Below are 25051 nucleotides of genomic sequence, written 5' to 3' on the forward strand. Positions count from 1 at the left end.
AGAAGTGAAAAATGACATCACAGTTGTCACTTCCTTGGACAGTGGTTTTTTAAATACCTACTTAAGATAGGGTATTTATTGGGTACGCCGCCCAGAACCAGACAACTGACCATCCCAACCTTGTGGGAATGTGCTCTTGAAAAATCTCCTTTCTTGCTATAGAGACGGTCATGTTTGTAGTGGTTTTATGGATTTGAAGACAATTTAGTTAATTGCAGGTGGACCTACCCTTGTTTGAACCCCCAGTGTGTTCATCTGACCTGTCGATAAACCTAAGACAATGTTGCCCCAGACTGATGGGGGTGGGGGTTGGAAAGGAACTATTTTCTATCATCCCTACTGTGTGCCCTGCACGTTGGGTCACAAGAAGATGAGGCAACTAATAGTGAGATAGGCCCCGTCCCTCAAGCTGGTTACAGAGTAAGTGCTGCTTCCTAGAATTAAATCTAGAGCCATCTAGTTTTGTCTCTCCTATTTCTACACAACAAATATGGGGAAACCACTCATTGCTGCAATTTCTTTTATGTAAAGGAAAACTAGTTCTGCCCCTATTTGGCTTCTGGTCCTCTCGGTCTGGGTCATAGTCCGTCTCAGTAGACAGGAAAACTCCAAGGGGAAGGGGGGATTTTCTCTTGAGTCTTCTTACAAATACAAGGTGTCAGGTGTTAGCCGCAGCCCGAAGCAACCACGATGTGCTTAGATGTACAGATTTTACGGACACCACTTTAGGATGAGGGTTCCAGGTTTCTGTATGGTTGACCCACTGCCCACAGCACAGTGTAAGAACATGCTGAAGCTTTCAAAAGGCTGTAAGACCGAACATTCAAGAGCAGGAAGGGACCGAGGGGTATCTTCTGTTGCTAGGACATGTGTCCCTTGGTGTTACAGTAAGCCCACCCACTGGGCTGTGCGCTATGGAGGGCAGAGACCAGCCTTTCAGTTAATTGCCAGCAATGAACTAAATTGTCTTTCCTGCTTCGGGAAGTCAGAGGCTTGTTGGTGGAGTGACTGATAAAACCAGTACCAGGCATCTGATAGGTGCTCAGTGAAGGAGTGTTGAATCAAACTGATTTGAAAGTTGAGCAAGGACTACCTATATCATCAAGGGTTGAAGTCCGTCCCAGGAACTACACCAGTTCTCAGGACGTGGCCTTGACCGCCAGTCTAAATACGTTACAAAGTCCTCTGTATTCTTCATGTATTAACAGGCAGATTAATTCACTTAGCAGGCACTTCACATCTGTTGTCGGCCAGGTAAGCTGCTAAATGCCAGGGACACTGATACAGAAATTACGATCTCTTCCTTCTAGGAATGTGTGCTTTCACAGAGAAGCCTGGCAAACCGTTAAAATGCTTTTTATTTGTTTTTGTTACATTTTTTTTTAATTTTATTTTATTATGTTAGTCACCATACATTCCATCATTAGTTTTTGATGTAGTGTTCCATGATTCATTGTTTGTGCATAACACCCAGTGCTCCATGAAGAACGTGCCCTCTTTAATACCCATCACTGGGCCAACCCATCCCCCCACCCACCTCCCCTCTAGAACCCTCAGTTTGTTTCTCAGAGTCCATAGTCTCATGGTTCGTCTCCCCCTCCAATTCCCCCCCTTCATAAAATGCTTTTTAATTGTAGTTGTGGGAGAGATAAGCAGGTGCTCAGAAAGTGCCATAGAAGGAAGGACACCCTCACCAAAGAAGGTGCTGGGATGAAAGAATTTACTTACTGAAGGCCTCTGGCAGGTGCTTGGAAGATGCAAGTAACAAGGGCCAAACTTGATAGAAATCCCAACGGGATGATTAGGGATTTCAGTGAGCAAGATAAGACAAAGTGAGGGGTCTGAGGGTTAATGGTGAAGGAAATGCTGAAAAGTGGTCAGATCTGATCTTTCTCACAGAGACAGACTTAGCAGCTCTCTTGTCAGTGGTAGGGGCCATGTGAAATGGCTTGTGGATCTTTTGTGACCTTCTTTGTTGTGAGCTTACTTACTTACTATAGACCTCATTATGTACATTACTTCTTTGAACATGGCTTTGGAAAACTCTAAGACATCAGTGTTCATTAGAATTGTTCTACGAAGGGTCTGGAAATCCACTTTGATGAGAAACATTATGGCTGCCCTCAGTGGAGTTCTGGTATCAACATAGCTTTTCTTGGGTCGAGTCTTCAAGTCTACTGCTGATTACTCTGTACGGAAAAAAAGAAAATAATTGAGAAATTGATCTGCATAAAACAATGAAAATTCTTAAAACAGCTTTAATTATTTTTTTAATGATCTGAGTGCCACTTCTTGAAGGTTAATGCAGATTGTCCTAATGCTAGACAAAAAGTAAGTCTAAAAATTTCAGAGATTGCATAGAATTTTACTAACCATGGGATCTCCGATCCTTTGAGATTCTTCTCTGGTTTGAAGCAGAGCACTGTATTTGAGATGTGGCCTCCCCAGGAGGGAGCCCAGAGCATTGATTGGCTTCACTGCTTAACACCCCCATTCTCCCCTGTTGGCCTTGGTGGCAACTTTCTGACCCCTGGGGTCAAATCACTCATCTGGTCTTAACCCTGTAAACTTGTAGGGAGGGAAATTGAAATCAGAGAGGTAACAGGGCTGGATAAGAGCAGATCTCCTGATTTCTGGTCCAGTGTGCCTTTATAAAACTTTCATGCTCAGTGTCACACTCCGGTCATTTGGGACTAAACCGAAGCTTGCAGCTCTTGGACTAATGAAAGCAGTCAGCTTCTCCATGGGCATCGTTTGGTATAACAACACCATGATTGCATGGTGGGTATTCCCATGCCGGGATCTGTGCTAAGCATTTGACATGAATCACCTCATTTACTCTTCGGGTTCAATTACCTTCCCCATTTGACGTCCAGAGGTTAAGTAACTTGTCTGAGGTTAGCCTGCTTTTCAGGGGATGAGCAAGAATTCTCAAACACAGGCTCCTTGGACTCTAGAGACCCGACTTTTAATCAGTAACCATCATGTCTCCCTTTTCTCATCTTGTCAATTCCGTTTAATTCAGAGCAGCTGGGTAACTAAGGATTTTAGTCCCGATGAGTGAGTTCGTTTTGTTTTTGTTTGTTTTTTTAATTTGGGAAGTTTTCAGACCTTGAACTTTATGTGCTCTTAAATTACAAGTCAGAAGGTGCCCTTGAGGGGAAAAAAGGATTTCTGTCGTCATTGCCAGGGCTGGGCTAAGAATTCTCTTCTTGATTCAGATTTTTATTTTTCACTCATGAGACACTTCTCCTGCCATTTGCAGACTCCGTGAGTGTCTTAACCCATTTTCCAAGGCTTCCAGCTGAGTCGTTGAAGACCTCTGTAAAATTCTTTGCGTAGATGATAAAAGCTCCAGCATTATTGCATTTTCTGTCCTCTCTTCCCTCCTTCCCTCACCCTTCACCTAGGAAAGTTTCTAGTATAGTAACAGGATCAGCTTTGACTAAGCTCCAGGCATAGAAATGTTGTGATGGGCCAAAGGGAGAGAAAAAAATGTGCCCCCACCCCCCAACCTGTTCCATCAGCTGAGAGGATATTTCAGAAGGGAGCTGCTGTGCTCTATGGAAACTGACCTGGGTGTGGATATACTTAATCAGGATGGTTTCAGGTCCCTTACTATCCCGTGACTTGACTTCCCAGTTCCTCAGGATCCGCACTGGTAAAAGGATGATCTTTTCCTGGGACATTTGGGTGGTATCAAAGAAACAGTAGGTAGAATTTATTTTGCACAGACCATGAACAAAAAAATCAAAGAGTTGTGCTTCCCAAATCATTATAGCCAATGCTTTCTAGACCCATTGGGAATCAAAGGACTGGAAAAGCACACCACCACCTATGTGATTTATTCCTGATTGCTCAGCACACGATCACTTCATTGGTTTCTCCTGAGTCTAATCCTATCTGAAAATGACATAAAATTTTTTCCTCCTCTTTCCAGTAAGAGTAACCTAGAGCTTACTTTTCTGCTTTCCCTTACGTGTGTGGGGCTGGACCACCAATTATCCGTTTCCTGTAAGAGTAGTGAATACAGTCATTCCTTCTGTAAACGCTTACTGGGTACCTGCTCTGGGCAAGGCACAGCGAGGCTGCTGTGGGGGTTGGAGACAGTCTGAGGCTGCTTTCGCCCTCTTGGACCTTCACGAAATAATCTTCTACTGTCTCTGGCTTGTAATATCGCTGTTCATCCTCTGCCTTTCTTCACCTGGACACCGAGCTGCTAAGTGTTACCCTGAGCGAAGTCTCAGGAGCGTGCTCAGCAGGTGCGTAGTTTTGACGGTCCTTTCCCGAGTAGCCAAGACTCTGTAGGGTTTGCTGGGAGCTGTGGTCCAGGCCGGCTGCCGCCAGGGGGGTGCGCCTAGAGAGGATTGCTGACAGCCCCTCGGGTGCCGTAAATGCATCCGATTTCCATGAACATTGACACAAAAGACTCTGGGGTGAGCCATCCAAAACACACAGCAGGAAAGAAGGAAGCTGGATCGGGGAGAGCCTCAGCTCCTGGGTCTTCACACTGAAAATGTGTCAGGTTTGATGACAGTGATGAAAATGTGTTTTCTCTCTCCTTCCTCCAGCCTCAGCCCTGGGGCTCCTGTAATTGACTGCGTGGGTATGAATTACGAGTTCAGAGAGAGGGAGGCCCGCTGGAGTGACTTGGCACTCCTCTGCTGTGACAAGCAGGCCACCGGGGAGCCGGGATCTGCTCTGCCTCGCCTTCGCGGAGGGCAGGCAGAACCCCCACCCGTGCCCTCCTTCGTCACGCCCTGCTCCAGATTTTTCTGGGCTCTGACCTGCAGGTTTTGTCAAGTACCACCTTGCTGGAGGCCTCATCGGTGGTTTCTGAGGTGAGGGAACGGCACTGAAATTGAGAAAACATTTGGTTTGCTTCAGGCAGTGGGATCTAGGTGGGAATATGCCAATCCCTTTCCCGTTTGGCCCAGGGATTTTGGACAGTATTTTTCCCTGAGGCTCAAAGGCATGCTTCTCCCCCACCCTGACCAAAGTAGCTGTTTGCTAAATATTTCAGAGGGTGATGATGGTGTTTAAGAGCTGCCACAATTCCAGTGTTTTCATTGCAAAACACCCCTGCCCTCCCTGCCAAGTATAAGGTTAGAGTTCCGGAAAAAAAAAAAAGGGAATATAATAGAAACCCAAGTCAGAGACCCACTCCAAAGACGGACCTTTCTCATTTCTCTCCGCTGTTCGGGGGGGCCCACCGTGGGGGTCTTCATCTAGACTTCTCCCCACCGGTGACTTCATACTACTTACTTACTTACAGAATTTTGAGCTCAATTTAGGTTTAAAAAATGTAGATGAACCTCAAGAGAACGTAGAGCACTTGTGCAGACTTCACGCATTTGCCCCTAAAATTGTGTATTTATCTTCTAGCAGCAAGAAGAAAAAAAGACATTGACTTTTAATCCAACCCCCCATTTGATTCATAGCTCGCCAACATCACAATTGGTACTTCCTTGATTTCTGAGATTTGAAATCTTGACAATGAAGAGATTTAAAGAGAAAGATTAAAAATCGAAAGCTACCGGAATATTGAGAAGGCCTCACACTGAAAAAAAGAATTCAGTGGATGAAATGAAAACTTCGGGTACCCGATGGTGAAGTTAGGGGACTCACCCTCCCACCCCCTACAACGGTCTTTCCACTGTGATCCAAATCGTAGCAGTAGGGTCCATGGAAATTTAGAAACAAATGCCATTGTTATTTATATTTAAATAGCTCGGAGAATAAGACAGCCTGTGCATTGGAGCTGAATTAGTCACTAGGGAAGAGTATTTCTCCCCATATGAATAGAACTTTGATGATGATTGTTTGTGAGCCATGGAATGAAGAAGCAAGATGCTGACATACTTTTGAGGTTTAGCAGATCACCCCATGTCCTCTGCATGGAGAGATAATGAGAATGACTCCCTTTCCTTTGCCAGAATTTGCCTCTTTTTTTTTTTTTCCATTAATCTCAGCTGAATCGAACAATTTCTCCACTCTGTACAAAATAATGCTCATCTTTGTATTCATTTGGTAGGCAAGGGCATCCAGTCTTTGCAAATGTGGGTCTGGGAATATCATGAATGATTGATACATAGAGTTGCAGGATTGGTCAAAGAGAACCAAAATCTGTCAAGTGATTAACACTTGGTTTTCAGGTAAAATTGTCCCTCTTTCAGATGTCTCCAACTTCAGGTGTACTAAGGACAGAATGAGATGTAAGTTGTCATGTTGAATAGGTTTTATTCCATTGCCTAGGCTTTCAAATTGCTTAGAGGATGATTATTCAAAAAACACATACAGAATGAAGTCATGCCACTGTATTTTTAGGGCAGTGATAATCTTGATCCCAGAGTGAAGCTGGTGGGAATTATGTGCTGTCCCAGTTTAATCCCTGAATTAAGATTGCATTTAATCAAAAGTGTGAATTTAACCCCAGGTGGCTTTCAGACAAGTAGGATTAATTTTAGATACTTTAGAGTTCTATTTCCTTTTAATACTTTTAAGCAATCAAAGTTGTTTTCAAATTTCCTCTCGTTGCTTAAATTAATTGTCCTAAAGTTTAAAATACAAGAAACTGAAATCCAAGTTAGAAAATGCAAGATTCTTTTGATATAATCGTGCCATTCAACAGTACTCTAATGAATTCACGTTACCACGTGCTAGGTGTATCTGGGCATACATACACACACACTTTTTTCTTTTTTCTTTTTTTTTTTTAAGATTTTATTTATTTATTTGAGACAGAGAGAATGAGAGGGAGCAGGGTCAGAGGGAGAAGCAGAGCAGGGAGCCCAATGCGGGACTCGATCCCGGGACTCCAGGATCATGACCGGAGCCGAAGGCAGTCACTTAACCAACTGAGCCACCGAGGCGCCCCCACACTTTTTTCTTTTTAAACAAATTGAATTCTGTTTTACCTATTAGAAAGCATTTTGGCATGACTAGGAATAGGAAGCTTTTTTTTTTTTTTCTTTGAGAGGGCAAATTAAACTTGTCTCAAGAAACAAATGCATTGAGACAAATATAAGTATCTTGCCCTCAAGGGATTTTAAGCATGTTTAAAGAGTAACACATCAATGGGGGAAATGAATCTGAAATCTTCTGAGATTAGCTTTCCTAGAAAGGTAAAGGTAAAACAAAAATAATATACTTGCATTGAAAGTCGGCAAGAAACTTTTGCTGATGGGTATTATTACTAGTGACCAGGATGGGCAAAACCTTAAATTTAAATGTTTAAAAATAAGCTTTCTTTAAAGAAATAGGTCCTAATATTTTCTTATCAGTTGGCACCTTTTCTCACTTAACTTTGTGTTGGTCTCTAGTCCTTGCCTTGATCTTCATATTTTTCCCTCCATAAATGCTTTTAAATATTATATTTATTTATTTATTAGAGAGAGAGAAAGTGAGCCAACGTGTGTGGGGACAGGGGCCAGAGGGAGGGAGAGAGAGAGAATCTCAAGCAGACGCTATGCTGAGCATGGAGCCCAAACTGGGGCTCGATCTCATGCCCCTGAGATCATGACCTGAGCTGAAATCAAGAGTTGAACGCTTAACCAATTGAGCCACACAGGCGCCCCCATAAATGCTTGTAAGATCACACTTTGTCTGCTGTGTGCTTTGATTATGGACTAGTCCTTGACCACCAAAATGTGGGAGATGTTCTTTATCACTGGGAGAAAGTATCACTAGCACTGTGGGATCCATCGACTTTATTGAACCTTTGGCTCTTGCAGGTTATTGAATGACAACTGGTATCCACAGTAATGTTCCAGGTTCTCAACCTTTGTCAACAACTACTTAATTATTTTGTGTTTATCCATGTTAATTGTGGATACTGCTTTTTGTTGCTTCTGAGATTTAGACTGGGGAGGTGGGGGAAATGATCCCATCTCAAAAGATCAAAATCTATAGAGCAGTAGATTCCAAGTTGGGGGCGGGTATGGTCGTCAAACCAAGAAGGGTTCCATGATATATTAAAAATATATAGAATTATATGGTGACTAGCATAACATAATAAAATGAAATTTAAAAGAAAAATATATAGAATTATATACAGAAAGAACGCATCCTTCAGTAATACCTTAACATTCTCTTCATTCCTGGTAGCATAATCATCCTTGTGCTACCATCTTACTGTTGTTGAAAAACAAAATATCCTATTATACTAGGTAGGATTAAACAGATACCCTTTTTTGTGCTCTCTCCAGTTTAAAATTTTCTGCTATTTTTTTAAATAACTAGAAAACTTAGATACACCTACTGAAAAAAATGTATTGATGCAATGTAAAAATATTGTCCATCCATCTCCAACTATTTACTGCTAAACATTGCCCTTGGCACTAGGGATACTAAGACCTAGTTCCTTTTCCTCCCAAGGAGGTGGGAGGAAACATGCAGTCAGAATACAAAGTACTAAGTCCTGCAGGGCCTCCATTTGTAGAACACATTCTGTTTTGAGTCTCCCAACAATTTTACAACGTTTTACGTACGAAAATATAGAATGCCAGCATTTATGTGATTTGCCCAGAGTGGCGAGGCTAATGGTTGGTGGTCTACCAAGAACTCAGGTGGCGTGTCTTCCCGTCTCAGGACTCTGCACTAACTATCTGTGGCATGGGCTAGTACAGCTGCATATATAAAGAACACACTAGATATTTCTACATAGAGCCCCAGAAATAATTACTTTGTTTTTAATGTAGCCTACTTCAATGTTAAATTGTTTTGCAAGATTTGTCCAACAGCTATGCTCTATCCTTTTTCACAGAGTTGCAGTGATGAGTCATTGATAATGTCTGAAGTCGCCGGCTGAAGTCACTATGTCTTCTGCTACCTGGTATAATGTTCTAAACCTGCTCCTATACTAACTAGCACTTTCTTCCCCTTCCCTTGTACTTGAATGCTTTGTACTTGGGAGCCTTTCTGCCCTAGAAATGATTTAATAGTTTCTCTGCTATTTAGATGACATTGAACTTGTGATTTTTACTGTACAACTGAAAGGTCAGAATTTGCCTTAAAGCCCCTTATTAGACCAGTTTATAGTGATGAGCATCACAAGGGTACCACCCATAGATATGGGCAAGAGGGTCCCCTCCCGAGGACCTCGTTTAGCCTTCTTTCAGCTGAGTTTGTTCCCATCAGCTGAGAAGGTGGTGGGTCTTTGGGGACATGCCCACCTTGACTCTGTGTCACTTCCAGATCATATTTTTGGTACCCAGGAGCCCAGAACTGGTTGACCAGATGTCTGGGAATCCGCTTCCATGATGTGTGAGAGCCTCTTTCTTTATCCACTGGAGGGTGCAAGGCATGACTGGTATACCCAGCCCTAGGCCCTGCGGGATTGCCTTAGGCATCTGTGGCCTATGGATGAGCTGTAGACAAAAATACAGACATCTGGTCGTTCCAGGTCTTTTTCATTAACGACTCATGTTGCCTGTAATCCTTCTTTTGAGACATTTATATGGCTGGGTCCTTATTACTCAGAATTCTATTTTTTTTTTTAAAGATTTTATTTATTTATTTGAGACAGAGAATGAGATACAGAGAGCATGAGAGGGAGGAGGGCAGAGGGAGAAGCAGACTCCCTGCCGAGCAGGGAGCCCGATGCGGGACTCGATCCCGGGACTCCAGGATCATGACCTGAGCTGAAGGCAGTCGCTTAACCAACTGAGCCACCCAGGCACCCCTCAGAATTCTATTAAAGAGGTCTTTCTCGACCACCTTACCTATAGTATCCCCCCCTCCTTCACAATCTCCATCACCATATGTTAATTACTTTTTGTGCTATGAAAGTCTGTTACATAATCTTTTCTTTAAAGATTTTATTTATTTATTTGAGAGAGAATGAGATAGAGCATGAGAGGGGGGAGAGTCAGAGGGAGAAGCAGACTCCCTGCTAAGCAGGGAGCCCGATGCGGGACTCGATCCAGGGACTCCAGGATCATGACCTGAGCCGGAGGCAGTCGCTTAACCAACTGAGCCACCCAGGCGCCCCCTATCCAGCTTTCTCACAGAGTCAGGGCACACACACATCTAGGCCTTGTTCTTTTTTTTTTTAATGTTTTATTTATTTATTTATGAGAGTCAGCGAGAGAGAGAGAGAGAGAGAGAGAGAGAGGGGCAGAGGGAGAAGCAAGCCCCCTGCCTAGCAGGGAGCCCGATGCGGGACTCGATCCCAGGACTCCAGGATCATGACCTGAGCCGAAGGCAGTCGCTTAACCAACTGAGCCACCCAGGTGCCCTACATAATCTCTTATTTATTTACATGCTTATGGTCTACCTTTCATTAGAATGGAAACTGCCTGAAGGTGGGAAATTGGTTATTTTGTTCAGTGCCATCCTATAGCATCCAGAACAGTGCCCACTGCATAGTAGATACTTTATATAACATTTTTGGAGTAAATAGACAAAGTGCCTTGAGGGTGGGAGTAAATTTTACTGCTTTAATTGTATGCAACATTTATATTTTCCTTTCACATGTCATCTTATCAGAAGTGAGGAGAGAAAAAAACTCGCAACACGTTACAGAAATTAGATGTTTAGAAGCATGCACATGTTAGTGGAATCATTTAAGGGGCGAAATAGGACTGGAATTCCCTGAAAGTAAGGAATGCAGTTAGACCAATAATGGTATGAGTTTTCCACTGAACAAAGAGGGTGGTGAAATTGATGACCCACTTCTAAAAGTTTGGTTCTTTGGAGAAAGCCAACTAATTCGAAAATGTTAACAGCAGTTAAAGTTTTTCACTTGGGCCTGTATTGTCTTCGATTACACTGTTCTGATTGCACACGCAGTATTTATTTCACAACTTTCTTCTCAATGACCTTCCAAAAATGGTGTGATTCCTCGTATTCCTGGCTAGATGGTTCTCTAATATAAGCCTCTGATGTTTGCAGTCATTAGATAGGATTCAAAGTGCCTACCTCAAGCACATCAAGTAAAATCCTCCATCAAATAAACAGTAATGCTTATTTTGTTCCCAAGTAGCTATCTGAAATAAGCAGACTCCAATTTTTTTTTTTTTTTTCCTTTTTAAAGCATGGCTCGAATGAAATACCAATGTCAATATTGAGTAACTTGCTCATTACCAGTTAGTTACTAACTGGGGTAAGGTTTAAAGACCGCAATACCCTCGATCTAAACACATACTTTTACTGGATTCTTTGATTCTTTCCCTGGTTAACTCTATTTTCTGGATCAGAGTTTTAGAAAACTTTTGGAATATGTTAGCTTCAGATTTTAGGGTTTGGGAGTGACTTGTCAGTACTAAATTGTCTTCATTGACAAGTACACAGCCATCATGCACTTAACTGATATATGTATATATATTTTAATCAAGGCAGCTCTGTGTATTTTGTTCTCAAAGAGAAGAAAAAGGAGGGGAGAAATCTGTATCTGCTCTTCCCCCCCCCCCATTTTGTCAATGGTACTCAAAAAAGGATAAACTATGGAATCCTACATATTTTATTTCCTGGCAACTGCTTCATCAGCTCATGAAAGGAATACTATAATTTACTACACTCCTTTCTAAATATTAATCTCACATCTTCATGGAATGACTTAAGATCATTTATCAGCTGGAGCACCTATGTACCTCTATTGCTTCTAGCACAAACATTTTATTCCCAGTCAAATCAGAGAATAGAATATATAGATAAAATTTCAAAGCTAGAAGGAGACTAGAGGGCATATTTTGTCTGTCTTTTCTCATTTTACAGATAAAAGAGCCCACGAAGATTTTGCAAGGTCACACAGGTGGCTGGTGGGAAAGCTAACAGTATAAACCAATTTCCCCAAATTCTAACCACTTCTTTTTGTTATCCACATTTTCTCAATACTCACCATATTAAAACATTATACAAAGCCATCTAAGATGTTTTTTATATACTATTTTTCTCATTTCTTCAAAAAAACATGTTGTAATTCACACATTCAGTCACATTTGAGATCATTGGACTATGTGATAGTAATCAACCAATAGAACTTTTTTGGGGGGGGTGGGTGGGCAGCAAAGCAAAGTTTATTGAGTGATAATACAAAGCTCCTGAAGAGGGAGGGGATCTGAGAGGGTTGCCCCCAATGGAACATATTAACTTAAAAGAAATTTTAAATTGTTTGTATAGGTAACATATTCATGTAGTTCAAAGGTAACAAAGTATTAAAGGGCATGTAGTAAAGGTTTCCCTCCTATATATCAAGGGGTTTTGTGTGTAATCACCAGAGAAATGTAGAGATCATAGTGTTCTTTATAGACAGTGTCTTTCTTTTCATTTAATTTTAAGTTGTATCATGGAGATGGTTCTCTGTACATAATTTAGTCAGTTACATTCCCTTTTATGGTTGTGTTGTACTCCATTGTATTGCTTTGTCATTATTAATCCCTATCAGTATACATTCAGGTTGTTTACAACTTGCAGTTATTAGTAACAGTGCTTTAGTAAATAGCCTTGCATAGTTACGTGTGTAAATAAATATGTAGGATAAATTCCTAAAAGTAGAATGACTTCTTGTAGAATTTTTTAAGATATTGTCCAATTACGGTCCAAAGAGCTGGACAGATTTACATTCCCATCATCATCATGCGAGGATGATTGTCATATCATGCCCTCACTAATAGGATGTTCTCTCTTTATATTGTTTATATCTGAAGGTGAAAAAGTGATTATCTTGGTGTGGCTTTCATTTACTTCTGTCTTCATCTGCATGAAGTTAGGCATATTTTTATATGTTTAAGAAACTTTATCTTTTCCGAGATTACTATACTCCTATCCTTTGCTTGTTTTCCTACTGAATTTTTGTCTTCCTGATTGCAGAAACTCTTTATGACAGAAATAGCCTTTTGTCTGTAGTAGGGCTGGAATCTTTCCCTGTTTGTCTTTTCAGAGATTACTGTATTCCTGTCCTTTGCCTGTGTTCCTACTGCAATTTTCTCTTATTGATTGTGGAAACTCTTCATATATTAGGGAAATCACCTTTTGTCTGTAGTAGGAGCTGGAAACATTTCTTGTATGTCGTCTGCCTTGCTTTTGAAGTTTTTTTTTGCCATACCTTATTTTTTTACGTTGTTAAATGTATCACTTTTTCTAAATCACTTTTTTGATTTACATTATACTTGGACAAACATCTTGCACTCTAAGATTATTTTTTTAAACCTCCCATATTTCTCAGGGTACTTTTATGGTTTTATTTGTTTACTTTTACATTTAAATATCATTCATTTGGAATTAGTCCTGAGGTAAGATGTTAGCATGATTTCAATTTTATTTTTTTCCCCAGTTGGCTGTTGTTTCAACATCACTTACGAAGTAATCTGTTTTTCCCCACATGATTTAGGATAGCACCCTTATCATATACTATATTTTCATATATTTGGGGTCAATTTCTTGACTTTCCATTCCATTAAAATCTGTTGACATTTGCTACCAGTATAAGTTTTAATCATTAGTTTTAATATATTTTAATATCTAAAGGGCTAATTCCTCCCTACTGTGAGACACATTTTTAAAGTGAGACCTTTAATTTTTTTTTTAAATTTCAGCTTTATTGAGGCATAATCAACATAGAAAATTGTAGGATATTTAAAGTGTACATTGTAGTGATTATATATATGATTTTATATATATATAAAATGTAAGGATTTCCTCTGTCTAGTTAATTGACATTCATCACCATATATGTGTGTGTGTATATATTTATATATTTATATATATACATATATGTCTATGTGTATATAATATATGAGGGTTTTTTTTGGTGAGAACATTTAGGTTCTACTTTCTTAGCAGATTTCAATTATGATACAGTGTTATCAACTATCATCACCATTACATTCGATCTTCAGTCATACATTAGATCCTGAGACATTACTCATCTTCCAGTTGAATGTTTGTACCCTTTTACCAACCTGCCTCTGTTTCTCCCACCTCTCAAGCTCTGGCAACCACTTTTCTACTGTTTTTACAAGTCTGGCTTTTTGTTTTGTTTTGTTTTTTAAAAGAGTCCACATATAAGTGATGCCATGCAGTATTTGTTTTCTTTGTGCTATCATAATTTGTTTTCCAAGTATATTTATATAATAACTTCCATAATATGTATTCATATAACTTTTTTATCCTATTTCAGAAAGTTGTTAAATTGCAAAATAATGGGATAGGAGTTCAACTGAGATGGTTGGGGGAGGTAGGTTTCCCAGAATGATCATTTAATGTGCTTTGCTTGACATGTGAAATCTGATGAAAGAGAACATCTTTCGACAAAGATTCTGGTGAGGCAGATGCCCACTGTTAGCTTGGACCCAATAGGGAGGGGAGCTGTATTGGAGTGTCCTTAAAACCATGGAGTGCACATAAGTTGAAATTAATGGAGGATACACCGATGACTTCAAAGTCCTGTGGTTTTTTATAGTCTGGATTCACTGTAGTTCCTTAATATATAAGAAATAGAACCTTCAGAAGTTAAACCAGTGAGGGAAAGCACACAGTTTTCCTTTTTTCCTGGGCTGGCCCTAGTTTTATGAAAATGAATTTCTAAGCATCTTTTCTATGCATTGGGGCTTCTTGGCAAAAAGGGAAATCTGTGTAATGCATTACCTCTGAGCTTTTTCTTAAAGGGCTCAAGGATAGACATATGGATAATGGCTTAAAAATATAAATCTGGTCTTTCCAGTCCTAGAAATCTTCCTATCCAAAAGGTGCTTTTCCCACTTTCCAAAAAATGTAGGGCTATATACTCATACTCATAAAGGACCAAGACAAAATACATGATATCTGACACTAAAAAAAAAAAAACAAAAAAACAAGAAACAAAAACCAACCCACTGTACTTTTCTTGACTATTCAGCCCTGTGATCAGACAGAGTGACTTGTAGTCAAATCTAGATGCCAACTTGCAGTGCTACCTTCCAGCCACCAAGCCTGTAACTAAGCACTTTTGTTTGGTAAAATTAAAGAAGGGATGCTGTTCCATAAGATATTTTGTTCTATTTTTGTACCTGCAGTTCATCTAGGAAAATGGCTGCCACTTGGTTTTCTCACATACTTATCCCACATTTGTCTGTCTGTGTGGACGCGTGTGCTTAGGGGAAGAGCAGACTTACGGTGTTGTCGTAGAAACAGTGATCCACAACAATGCGCCCCCACCCCAGTGTAGACTTGCTCTGCTTTCCAGCAGTATGTTTGAGACAACACTGGGGGGTTTGACACTTTCTGGTTTACGTACACATATAGGTGGCAATTTAGAATTGATGGAGGCTCTGTTAGGAAAAGTCACTGCCAATATAAGATTAGTTTGGAAAGCGTTCCATCTAGACTGATCTGAAGCCTTCTTCTACCAAGCGTGCAAACATGTATGAGTTAAATAGACACTTAACTGGGATACGCCTCACACAGCAATGTAAGGATTGCACATAGATAATCTGCATAGTCAAAATTTTCACAAATGCTCTGATAGAGTGATAGGTGTCATGCATGGTGATAACTACATTTTTATGAAGTGGAGAATTGTGGAATACTTGCTAAGTCTTTCTTGGTAAAATGGAAGTCCTTCAAAGCCAAAGACTATTTTTGCTCATCTTTATATTCCCAGCACAGTGTCTGGTGCAGAATAGACACGTAATGCTCATTGAATGAACATGTGGGCGAATGAAACTCCTTCCTTAGCAAGATTATTTGAAATGAAGAGATTAAAATGTTTCCTGGAAATAGAAAAAGCACATGCAGGCCCATGCTTACTGCTCTACTTTGATTGAGAAGGAAATTGATTTTTTCCCCTGTATTTTTAGAAACCCGATCACTTAAAAATTACCCTCTTCCTTAAAAAAAATGTACACGCATTGTTAATGCCACGTTAGTTTCTGATGTGATTTCTAAAGAGCAGTCAAAGAAAAAAAACAAGATCCTTTTTAGCTTCCCTGACAACCATTGTCCAGTAGATCATAGAAAGATACACAAACCCTTTTCCCCCCGCGTGCACAGATATGTGTGTTGGGGGTGGTGGGGTGGAGAATGATTCAGGGCCAGAGAGTCACTTAGTTCACATTCATTAAAACAGGAGCAGAAACACCTTTCATTCTAGAATATTATTTTTCATTTATTGGCTTTTTTGCCATACTGATAATTTTGCCTAAATTACCTGTCACAGAAGGCACATAGATGATGCTTATCTGTGATCCTAATCATAAATGGAGTTTATATTTATTTAGGAGGCTGTGAAATTCCATTTGCCTTGTTAGCGCTATAACTAGGGAATTCACTCTTCAAATTCATCTTGCATACCAATAGTCTTGTTGAATATATTTCCTGATATGAGAATCAGAGAAATTTATTGGTTTGGCTTTTGGCCTTAGTACCTTGTATATAGCAGTGCATTTTGAGCTCGTTAATCAGTACCTGGGTAGCCCTTCCCCTCCAGCGACCTTGAATCAAGTAGGCAGAAGTGGTTTGGAGATTTTTACTGAATGGATGGATATGGAATCTCTAGTGGACTTCCCCTAGAGATTTCCCTCAATTTTTAATCCTTTGTGGAGAGTAGGGATAAATGGTAGAACAGAACATTTTAGAGTATTGAGGCTGACCTAGCAGGAGAGATCGAACACAGGAGAACTTAGGAACAAATTATAGAAAGCCACCAGGGCTGATACTGCATTTCAGGTGCACCGGTCAACATAGAACATGTTTGGGGCAGCTGGGTGGCTCAGTCGGTTAAGCGTCTGCCTTCAGCTCAGGTCATGATCCCAGGGTCCTGGGATCGAGCCCTGTGTCAGGCTCCCTGCTCGGCTAGGAGCCTGCTTCTCCCTCTCCCTCTGCCCCTGCTGCTCCCCCTGCTTGTGCTCTCTCTCTCTCCTGACAATAAATAAAATCTTAAAATTGTAGAAAGCCATCTCTTAAAAAAAAAAAAAAAAAAAAAAAAAAAAGATCCTAGAGCATTTGATCCCAGGATAATTTTAAAATTTGCTGTGTAAGCCCAAGCATTAAAAAAAAAAAAAAAAAAAAATGTGTAGTATAAGGCAAGGGTCATAAACTGTGGCCCATGGGCCACATCCAGGCTGCTGCTTATTTCTCTACATGAAGTTTTACTGGGACACAGTCCCACCCAGTCATTTATGTACGTCTATGGTGGATGACATCAGGAGGAGGAGTTGCAGCAGAGATCCTATGACCTGCAAAGCCTAAAATATTTATGACCTGGACCTTTATAGAAAAAGTATACTGACTCTTGATAGAAGGTAAGGGCGAAAAAAATGAACACGATCAATTTGCAAAAAATTGTGAGTAAAATCGGCGTTCCAAAGAAGCTAAAAAGTTAGCATGTTGTTGAGAGATGGGGATGACCTGTCCATTAAAGACTAGAATGCTGACCTGCATTGAAAATAAGGGAGAACTATGTTTCCAGAGACTTGGAGCCCCTGACTCAGCGTCGAGTTGCCGGCTCGAAGTCTGTGACTTGAACAACATTGGCTCAGGACGGGACCTGCCTCTGACCGTCATTTATATTGTGCTAACCCTGGTGGAACTTGAACACTCACCAAATGTCCTTCTTCTTGGCAGGTGGAGTGGATCCAACAGCAAGTGGTAAAAAAACGGACAAAGAGGGATTATGACTTCAGTCGTGCCCAGCCAACTTACTTCAACGATCCCAAGTGGCCAAGCATGTGGTATATGGTGAGGAGGCCTGGCCTGGGGCGGTGTTGTGCAGGAGACGTCTTTGGGGCCTGGGAGGACACAGAAGCAGTGAGCAGGGACCCACCATGCCTGATGGCCTGTGCTATTTTCTGATTCTTTTTGGAACTTAGTTCTTTGGTTCTAAGGAAAAAGAAAAGGGATTTGGGACTTAGAGAATTTCTGTTTGAGGGCTTACTCTGTGTGGCTTTCTAAATCTGAGCCAGAGGATAGAAAAATACACTGAGGCGCAGACAGACACCCTTAGACCTATCAATAATCCTGTTCCTCTTGATACCCATTTCCTCCGCCTTTAAACCAGTCTGGGTAGTGGATACTGGCTCTTGGAAATGACTACAATGAGCCTGCCGGTAAGTAACAGATTCCTGACTTTCGTCATCTAATATGTGCCTGCTCACCTGAGGTAATCGTTTTAAAAAACTAGGGAAAATAATTTTTTAAACTAAGGACAAAAGTAATTGGACAGTGAGTGTTCAGTGGTTCAAGCAAAAACTTGCAGTGAGGGGATTTAAGTGTGGGGAAGAGATTTCCACCTGTCCGCTTGACATTGCCTCCTCTGCAAACCTGTTTCTCTAGTCTGAGGGTTTTAGGATCCTGGAGAACTATGTTACTTATTCTTCTTCGTGAAATCCCCATGTCTCGGGCGCCTGGGTGGCTCAGTTGGTTAAGCGACTGCCTTCGGCTCAGGTCATGGTCCTGGAGTCCCGGGATCGAGTCCCGCATCGGGCTCCCTGCCCGGCGGGGAGTCTGCTTCTCCCTCTGACCCTCCTCCCTCATGCTCTCTATCTCATTCTCTCTCTCAAATAAATAAAAATAAAATCTTTAAAAAAAAAAAAAAGAAAGAAATCCCCATGTCTCCAGTTTGCTCTGTAATCTACAAAGATACTTTTACCTTTTTTGGAAGCCTTTATTGCTCATTATTGCCAGGGGGTTTTCCCCTAATCTATTTTATTTTTTGCAGCCCTTTCTCTGCTTCCCTGCAAATCCATAGCATTGTGTAAACCTGTCTTAAGCTTTCCCTTTCATTCCTTCCGCCTGGGGTGGGGGGAGGGGCTCTTCCTGCCCTTCCCCACCCCCCTTAGGGGGTACTCGCCCATTCTTCAGGACCCATGCCTGAGGCCTGCTGCTTCAGGTCTCCCTTGTCCTCCCCTATCAGCTCTTTCCTTCCTCTTCTGTCCACGGCCCTGTGTCTCTGCTACACATGGCATCCTTCCCTTGGCTCTTTGTTTCTATCTGTCAATATTTTAATCATACTCCTGTTACATGGGCGAGGCATGGGGTCTCTTCTATCCCCCGGAGAAGCTGACCTAGCACCTCACAATGCCAGAAATTTGTGCTTATTTTGAGATGGGTGAAATTGACTGGCTTCTCCCCCAGTTTCCCTTTTCTCAGCCTTACCCAGAAGTGGAAGGTTGTGGAAACATTTTGGACCCAGAGAGAATTTTACATAGAAAACTCTTTAAGGCGTAACAAAAAAGAGAGAGAGAGAGAGCGCGCTATAAAGCTAAGTTCAAGGGGAGGTGGGACTCTAAATAGCCTTTGAGTAGAAAACACCTGAGGAGACAGTAAGACACTTGACAGCTCCTTAGCTCTAAGACCAAGGAAGGGCATACCTCATGGGAAGGCATTAGAATGAGTGTTGGCAGGACCCAAGGAGCTTTGTCCAGGCTGACAAAATGGTAAGAGTGTGTAATGGGATTAAGAGATAGGATGCAAGCAAAGTCCCTCTCCACCTGTGTTCCTCCTTGCCTTACATTTCTTCTTGGAAGAAAGAGCCAGACTGCTGTTTGCACCTGTCCCACTGGTTGGTAGACATGTAGGGCAGCTTTCCCTGACCCTCTCCTCACTCCAGAAGGGCAGCCTGGGATCTGGTAGGCACCATGGCCATGACATTAGCATGCTGGCCAGCCTGTAGAGCAAGATCTCTACCCCCAAGAACCATTGCTGTTTCTTTGGAAATTCCCTTTCAGTATGAGAAAAGGTTGAGGGAAGAGCTTTTGCTTGAGCATTTAAAATGTTGGGTGTTTTTGATAACTCAAATAGGTCACATTTTTACGGAGGACTTCCTGTGTGCCAGGCAAATATGCTCAATACTTTGAGTATGTTTGTAATGTAGTGTGAACAAAAGTGTGTATATGAATATTGGTTGTTTTCAGAGCGAGGAATCGGTAGCTCCTGAAATTTAGACAACTTGCCTAAAATCACCCAGCCTGAAAGTGGTAGAGCAGAACTGCCAAACCTTTAGGCGGGTTGATGGTGTCTGTGGGACTGACCTGGCATCCTGTCCCCACCCTTCTGCTATTTACGAGCACTATCAGAAAAAGACCTTCTATTCCAACCTTCCAGGAACTTCTTCCCATGGAGAAATGGCTAAAATTCAAGGCAGAATGGTGTGGGTGCCGTGGTGGATGAACAAGGTCTCTTGGAACAACTAAAGTATTTCAGAGCTTCCTATTAAGTAGTTGATTTTCCCTTAACCAAAGGGATGGGAAATCAGTTACACACCTCAAGTTTATCTGTCAGGAGTAAGAAGACAGGATGAGAGCTAGAACTTCAAATCTGCCAACCTGGATGCAGATCCCCATTGCTTCACTTACTGTGCCCATGAGTGGATCACTGTAACTCGCCTCAACTGCAAACTAATTGTATCTGGTTCTTATGTATCTGTTAGCTATTGCTGTGTAACAAATCACAGAACTTAGTTTTTAAAACCATTACTTCATGGGTTCTGTGGGTTAGGCCATTCAGACAGGGCCCAGCAAGGATGGCTTCTCTTTCTGTGGTGTCTGGGGCTTAAGCTGGATGACTCAAAGGCTTGGCTGCAGCTGGAGGATTCACTTACAAGTGACCTAGTTACTGGCCTCACCACAGGGCAGCCTGAATGTTCTCTTGAGATGGTGCTGGCTTCCCCCAGGGCAAGTGATCCAAGAGCTCATGTTAGAAGTGGTGATGCCTTTTATCATCTAAGCGCAGAAGTCACAGACCGTTTCTTCTGGAATTTTCTATCAGTCACATGTGCCAGCTCGGATTCAGCATGTGAGGGGACTGTATGGAGAGGGTGTGCATGCTAGGAGACGTGAGGAATGTTTGAGAAGCTGGTCACCACAATTAAATGAAGTACTACCTGAACAGGCTTTAGCACAGTGCCTTTTCTGACACTGGAAAACCGTCAGTAAATCTTAACTGTTATTTCTCTCTGACCTTTTACTGCAATACATGCTGTTTCCTTCTGTCTGTTGTTTAAACCATCGCTGGTCAAGGAAGAGGGGGATCATATGTCCAGTGGGAACGCTTCAGAGCATTCTGGTGGCAAATCAGTGACCCAGCTGGGGCAAGGTGCTGATTTTCTTCTCCCTTTCTCTGAGCCCCGGGCCCTGCTGCCATGTTTCTGAGGGCTGCTTGGCGAGTCTCCATAGGGTCCTGCCTTCAACTCATTAGTCTGGGCCCGGGCCTGTCATTCTATATTTATCACAGGAGAGTGGAGATTAAAGAATGGCATGAAGTGTGCCTGAGTGTCTCTTTTAATTAACTTAAAAGCTTTGCCCCTGTTGCTCCTCCCCTTGGAAACTGGTGTGTGAAACCATTATGTCTGGCCTTGGGGCTTGGGCCATTTATCCAGGGAAATGTACATCTGCATCTACAGGAGTTGGTTAGGGAGGAGACGGTGGCCATAAAATTACTCCTCTGTCCTGAAACACTGTGCTCAGGCTTCCCGGAGTCGGGAGGGCCCAATCCTAAAAACAGCACTCATTCTTCTTGCATTGACAGACTTCCTTCTGTAGGAATTCTTTGTCTGGCAAAGGGGGCAGGCACTGAGGATTGACGAAAACATGATTTGTGCTTCCTAAGAAGATCAGTAAAGCAGGGGAGGAATATGTAAGCACAAACAAAAGCGTGTTGGGCAAAGGACTCCTTCCAGAACTTTCTCTGGGGTCATGTACATACATCCAGCCTCTGCTTCTTGGGCTTTGTAATTCTTGCTTGCAGGTCTGCTGCTTCCGTTGGAAGAAACTAAAAGCTCTTGAGTAGCTTTTTAAAACCTATCCAAGCTTGGGGTCCCCCCATCAGAGATTCTTGATGTTTTGGGGAGTATGGCACTGGTGGTGGGATTTCATCGGCACTAACTCAGGACTGAATGCTGTGTGACTCGGTGCCCTGAGTCTGGTATGGAGTAAATGATCAATAAATGCTAATCAAATCAGTAGTTGAGTAAACTGAATGAAAAGCAAATCTGTGATGAGCTCCATAGTAGAGAAAATAATCGCTCACATTTATTGAGTGCTTAGTATGTGTTAAGCATGTTGCCAAACCTTACATGTATCGTCTTCCCGCCAGTGTTCCAGTGAGCTAGGGACTAGCACTGTCCTCGTTTTACAGCTGAGGAAATTAAAGAAGAGACAAATTAAGAAAGTTGTCCCAAGTCCCACCCTATTTACCAGGGACAAGCCCTGGTATTCAAAACCCGGTGACTCTGACCCCAGAGGCTGGACTTCCAACCTTGACGTCCATGGTTCGCACACTGGCAGGGGTCAGAATCATCTGGAGGGATTGCTGCCCACCTCTCCCACACACCCCCAGCCCATATCTGGGAATCTGCATTTCTAACAGGTTCCCAATCTGTGCTGATGTTAGGGTCCCGGGGCCCCTTTGAGACCTCTTTGCTCTACCCTACCTCAAACATGAGTGTTCTATGAACACAGCTGGCTTCTGTCTTCCCATCATCAGCTGGTGTAAGGAGGGCTTTTCAAACTTAAGGGACAGTTTATTTATTTATTTATTTATTTATTTTTTAAATATTTTATTCTTATGTTAATCCCCATACATTACATCATTAGTTTTAGATGAAGTGTTCCATGATTCATTGTTTGTGCATAACACCCAGTGCTCCATGCAGAATGTGCCCTCCTCAATACCCACCACCAGGCTAACCCATCCTCCCACCCCCCTCCCCTCTAGAACCCTGTTCGTTTTTCAGAGCCCATCGTCTCCCATGGTTCGTCTCCCCCTCCGAGTTCCCCCGCTTCATTCTTCCCCTCCCGCTACCTCCTTCTTCTTCTTCTTCTTCTTCTTCTTCTTCTTCTTCTCCTTCTCCTTCTCCTTCTCCTTCTCCTTCTCCTTCTCCTCCTTCTCCTTCTCCTTCTCCTTCTCCTTCTCCTTCTCCTTCTCCTTCTCCTTCTCCTTCTCCTTCTCCTTCTCCTTCTCCTTCTCCTTCTCCTTCTCCTTCTCCTTCTCCTTCTCCTTCTCCTTCTCCTTCTCCTTCTCCTTCTCCTTCTCCTTCTCCTTCTCCTTCTCCTTCTCCTTCTCCTTCTCCTTCTCCTTCTCCTTCTCCTTCTCCTTCTCCTCCTCCTCCTCCTCCTCCTCCTCCTCCTCCTCCTCCTCCTCCTCCTCCTCCTCCTCCTCCTCCTCCTCCTCCTCCTCCTCCTCCTCCTCCTCCTCCTCCTCCTCCTCCTCCTCCTCCTCCTCCTCCTCCTCCTCCCTCCTCCTCCTCCCTCCTCCTCCTCCCTCCTCCTCCCTCCTCCTCCCTCCTCCTCCCTCCTCCCTCCTCCTCCCTCCTCCTCCCTCCTCCTCCCCCCTCCTCCTCTTCCTCCCCCTCCCCCTCCCCCTCCCCCTCCTCCTCCCTTCTTTTTTTTTTTTTTCTCAACATATATTGCATTATTTGTTTCAGAGGTACAGATCTGAGATTCAACAGTCTTGCACAATTCACAGCGCTTACCAGAGCGCATACCCTCCCCAGTGTCCATTACCCAGTCACCCCATCCCTCCCACCCCACCCCCCACTCCAACAACCCTCAGTTTGATTCCTGCGATTAAGAATTCCTCATATCAGTGAGATCATATGATACATGTCTTTCTCTTTTTGACTTATTTCACTCAACATAATACCCTCCAGTTCCATCCACGTCGTTGCAAATGGCAAGATCTCATTCTTAAGGGACAGTTTAAAGCACACTTGGTCAATTTAACTTGTTTTTCTTGATCTTCTACCTTTTTCCTTCAGCATTCTCTATTTGGGAAGCTGGCAGCTTTAATACAAGAAGATAGTTTTACTTTGCTTGCACTGATTGAAAATACTCTTGGCTTATATATTCTTTCAAGATGCTCCCCAGACAAAGATTATCTGACAGGAAAGGTCGTGAAGATTTGGCCAAGTCTTTGGGAACTCAGTGTAATAGAAATGTGTTGTTTTTTTTTAAATTAATTTATTATGTACTTATGATTTTATTTATTTGTCAGAGAGAAAGAGAGAGAGTGCAAGCAGGGGGAGCGGCAGAGGGAGAGGGAGAAGCAGGCTCCCCGCTGAGCAAGGAGCCCGATGTGGGACTCGATCCCAGGACCCCAGGATCATGACCTGAGCCAAAGGCAGACACTGTACCCACTGAGCCACCCAGGCATCCCAGAAATGGTTTTAATGTACCCAGCTGGTATCATAGATCATTTTGATCCTACTAAAGAAAATTCAGCGGGAGTCTAGAGACAGCAAGACTAAGTAAGGTGCCTCCCCAAGAGTCTGGAAATTCCAATCCAACAAATCCAGGGGGTTAAATATTTTTTAAGTTTTGTAAAATATTTCAGATATAGAGAAATTGTAAAGAATACCACAAGTGCCTATCCACTCATTCCCAAACTAAGGAATAGAACATGAAACTGTTGAAGTCCCTTGTGAGCTCAATCCTAATAACATCCCTTCATCCTCTACAGAGTTAGCGCGGATGCTCAACTTGAAGTACATGGGGGAGATGCCCTTTGTTGGCAGATGCTTCTCTTTGTGGGAAGGGTATTCAATTTGCAGCAGATTAACATTATTTGAAATCATCCTAAAACACCCATTCGTGGATAGAATTCGACACTTGGGCTCTTGACGAACAGTCCCCAGAAGACCACCTGGAAATGAAACTTGGGTGAAAAATTAAGTTTGATAGAAAAGGTCTTTTGTTCATTTTAGTCATGTAAATATTTTATTGTGTAAAGAAATTGATGTAGCGTACGATATCTCTTGTCTAACTTATGGAACTAATAATTTGAAAAGAAAAGAACTAATAATTTTAGACAAGCCCATAGTAAATAATTTTTTTTTTTTTTTACTTCTGCCTTATGGAAGGCAAGCTCAGTTCAAAAGAGAAAAGTAAAGAAGGGCTTGTGAAATCTTGCTCCTTGACTCTTAGACTCTAGTAGTATGACTGATATTCTGAACTCGTCATCTTAGCACAGTAGAATTTTCTGTGATGAATATAGGGTGGCCTATTTAATATGCATATTTCAAGCCAGGCTCTAATAAATGGGCTCACTTTTTGACGTACTACCTCAAGATTTCATGAAAGCTCTCTGGGTGGTTTTTCTGAGGGGAAAAAATTATATTTGTCGATCAGCAGAGTGAAAA

General features: G+C 42.1%; 1 protein-coding gene across 5 annotated transcripts in view; it reads left to right on the forward strand.

Annotated features, from left to right (window-relative positions):
• Positions 1–25051, forward strand: part of PCSK5 (proprotein convertase subtilisin/kexin type 5) — a 466280-nt gene that overhangs the window by 71152 nt on the left and 370077 nt on the right. For all 5 annotated transcript variants that reach the window (XM_045882270.2, XM_045882271.2, XM_045882268.2 and 2 more), the window contains exon 3: positions 17542–17655. In XM_045882270.2, coding sequence (XP_045738226.1) covers positions 17542–17655 — 114 coding nt within the window. The remainder of the gene's footprint in view (positions 1–17541; positions 17656–25051) is intronic.

Source organism: Mirounga angustirostris, unplaced genomic scaffold (genome assembly GCF_029215605.1).
Source record: "Mirounga angustirostris isolate CCGP_5_RB_7025 unplaced genomic scaffold, mMirAng1.0.hap1 SCAF_15, whole genome shotgun sequence".
NCBI classification, from domain to species: Eukaryota; Metazoa; Chordata; class Mammalia; order Carnivora; family Phocidae; genus Mirounga; species Mirounga angustirostris.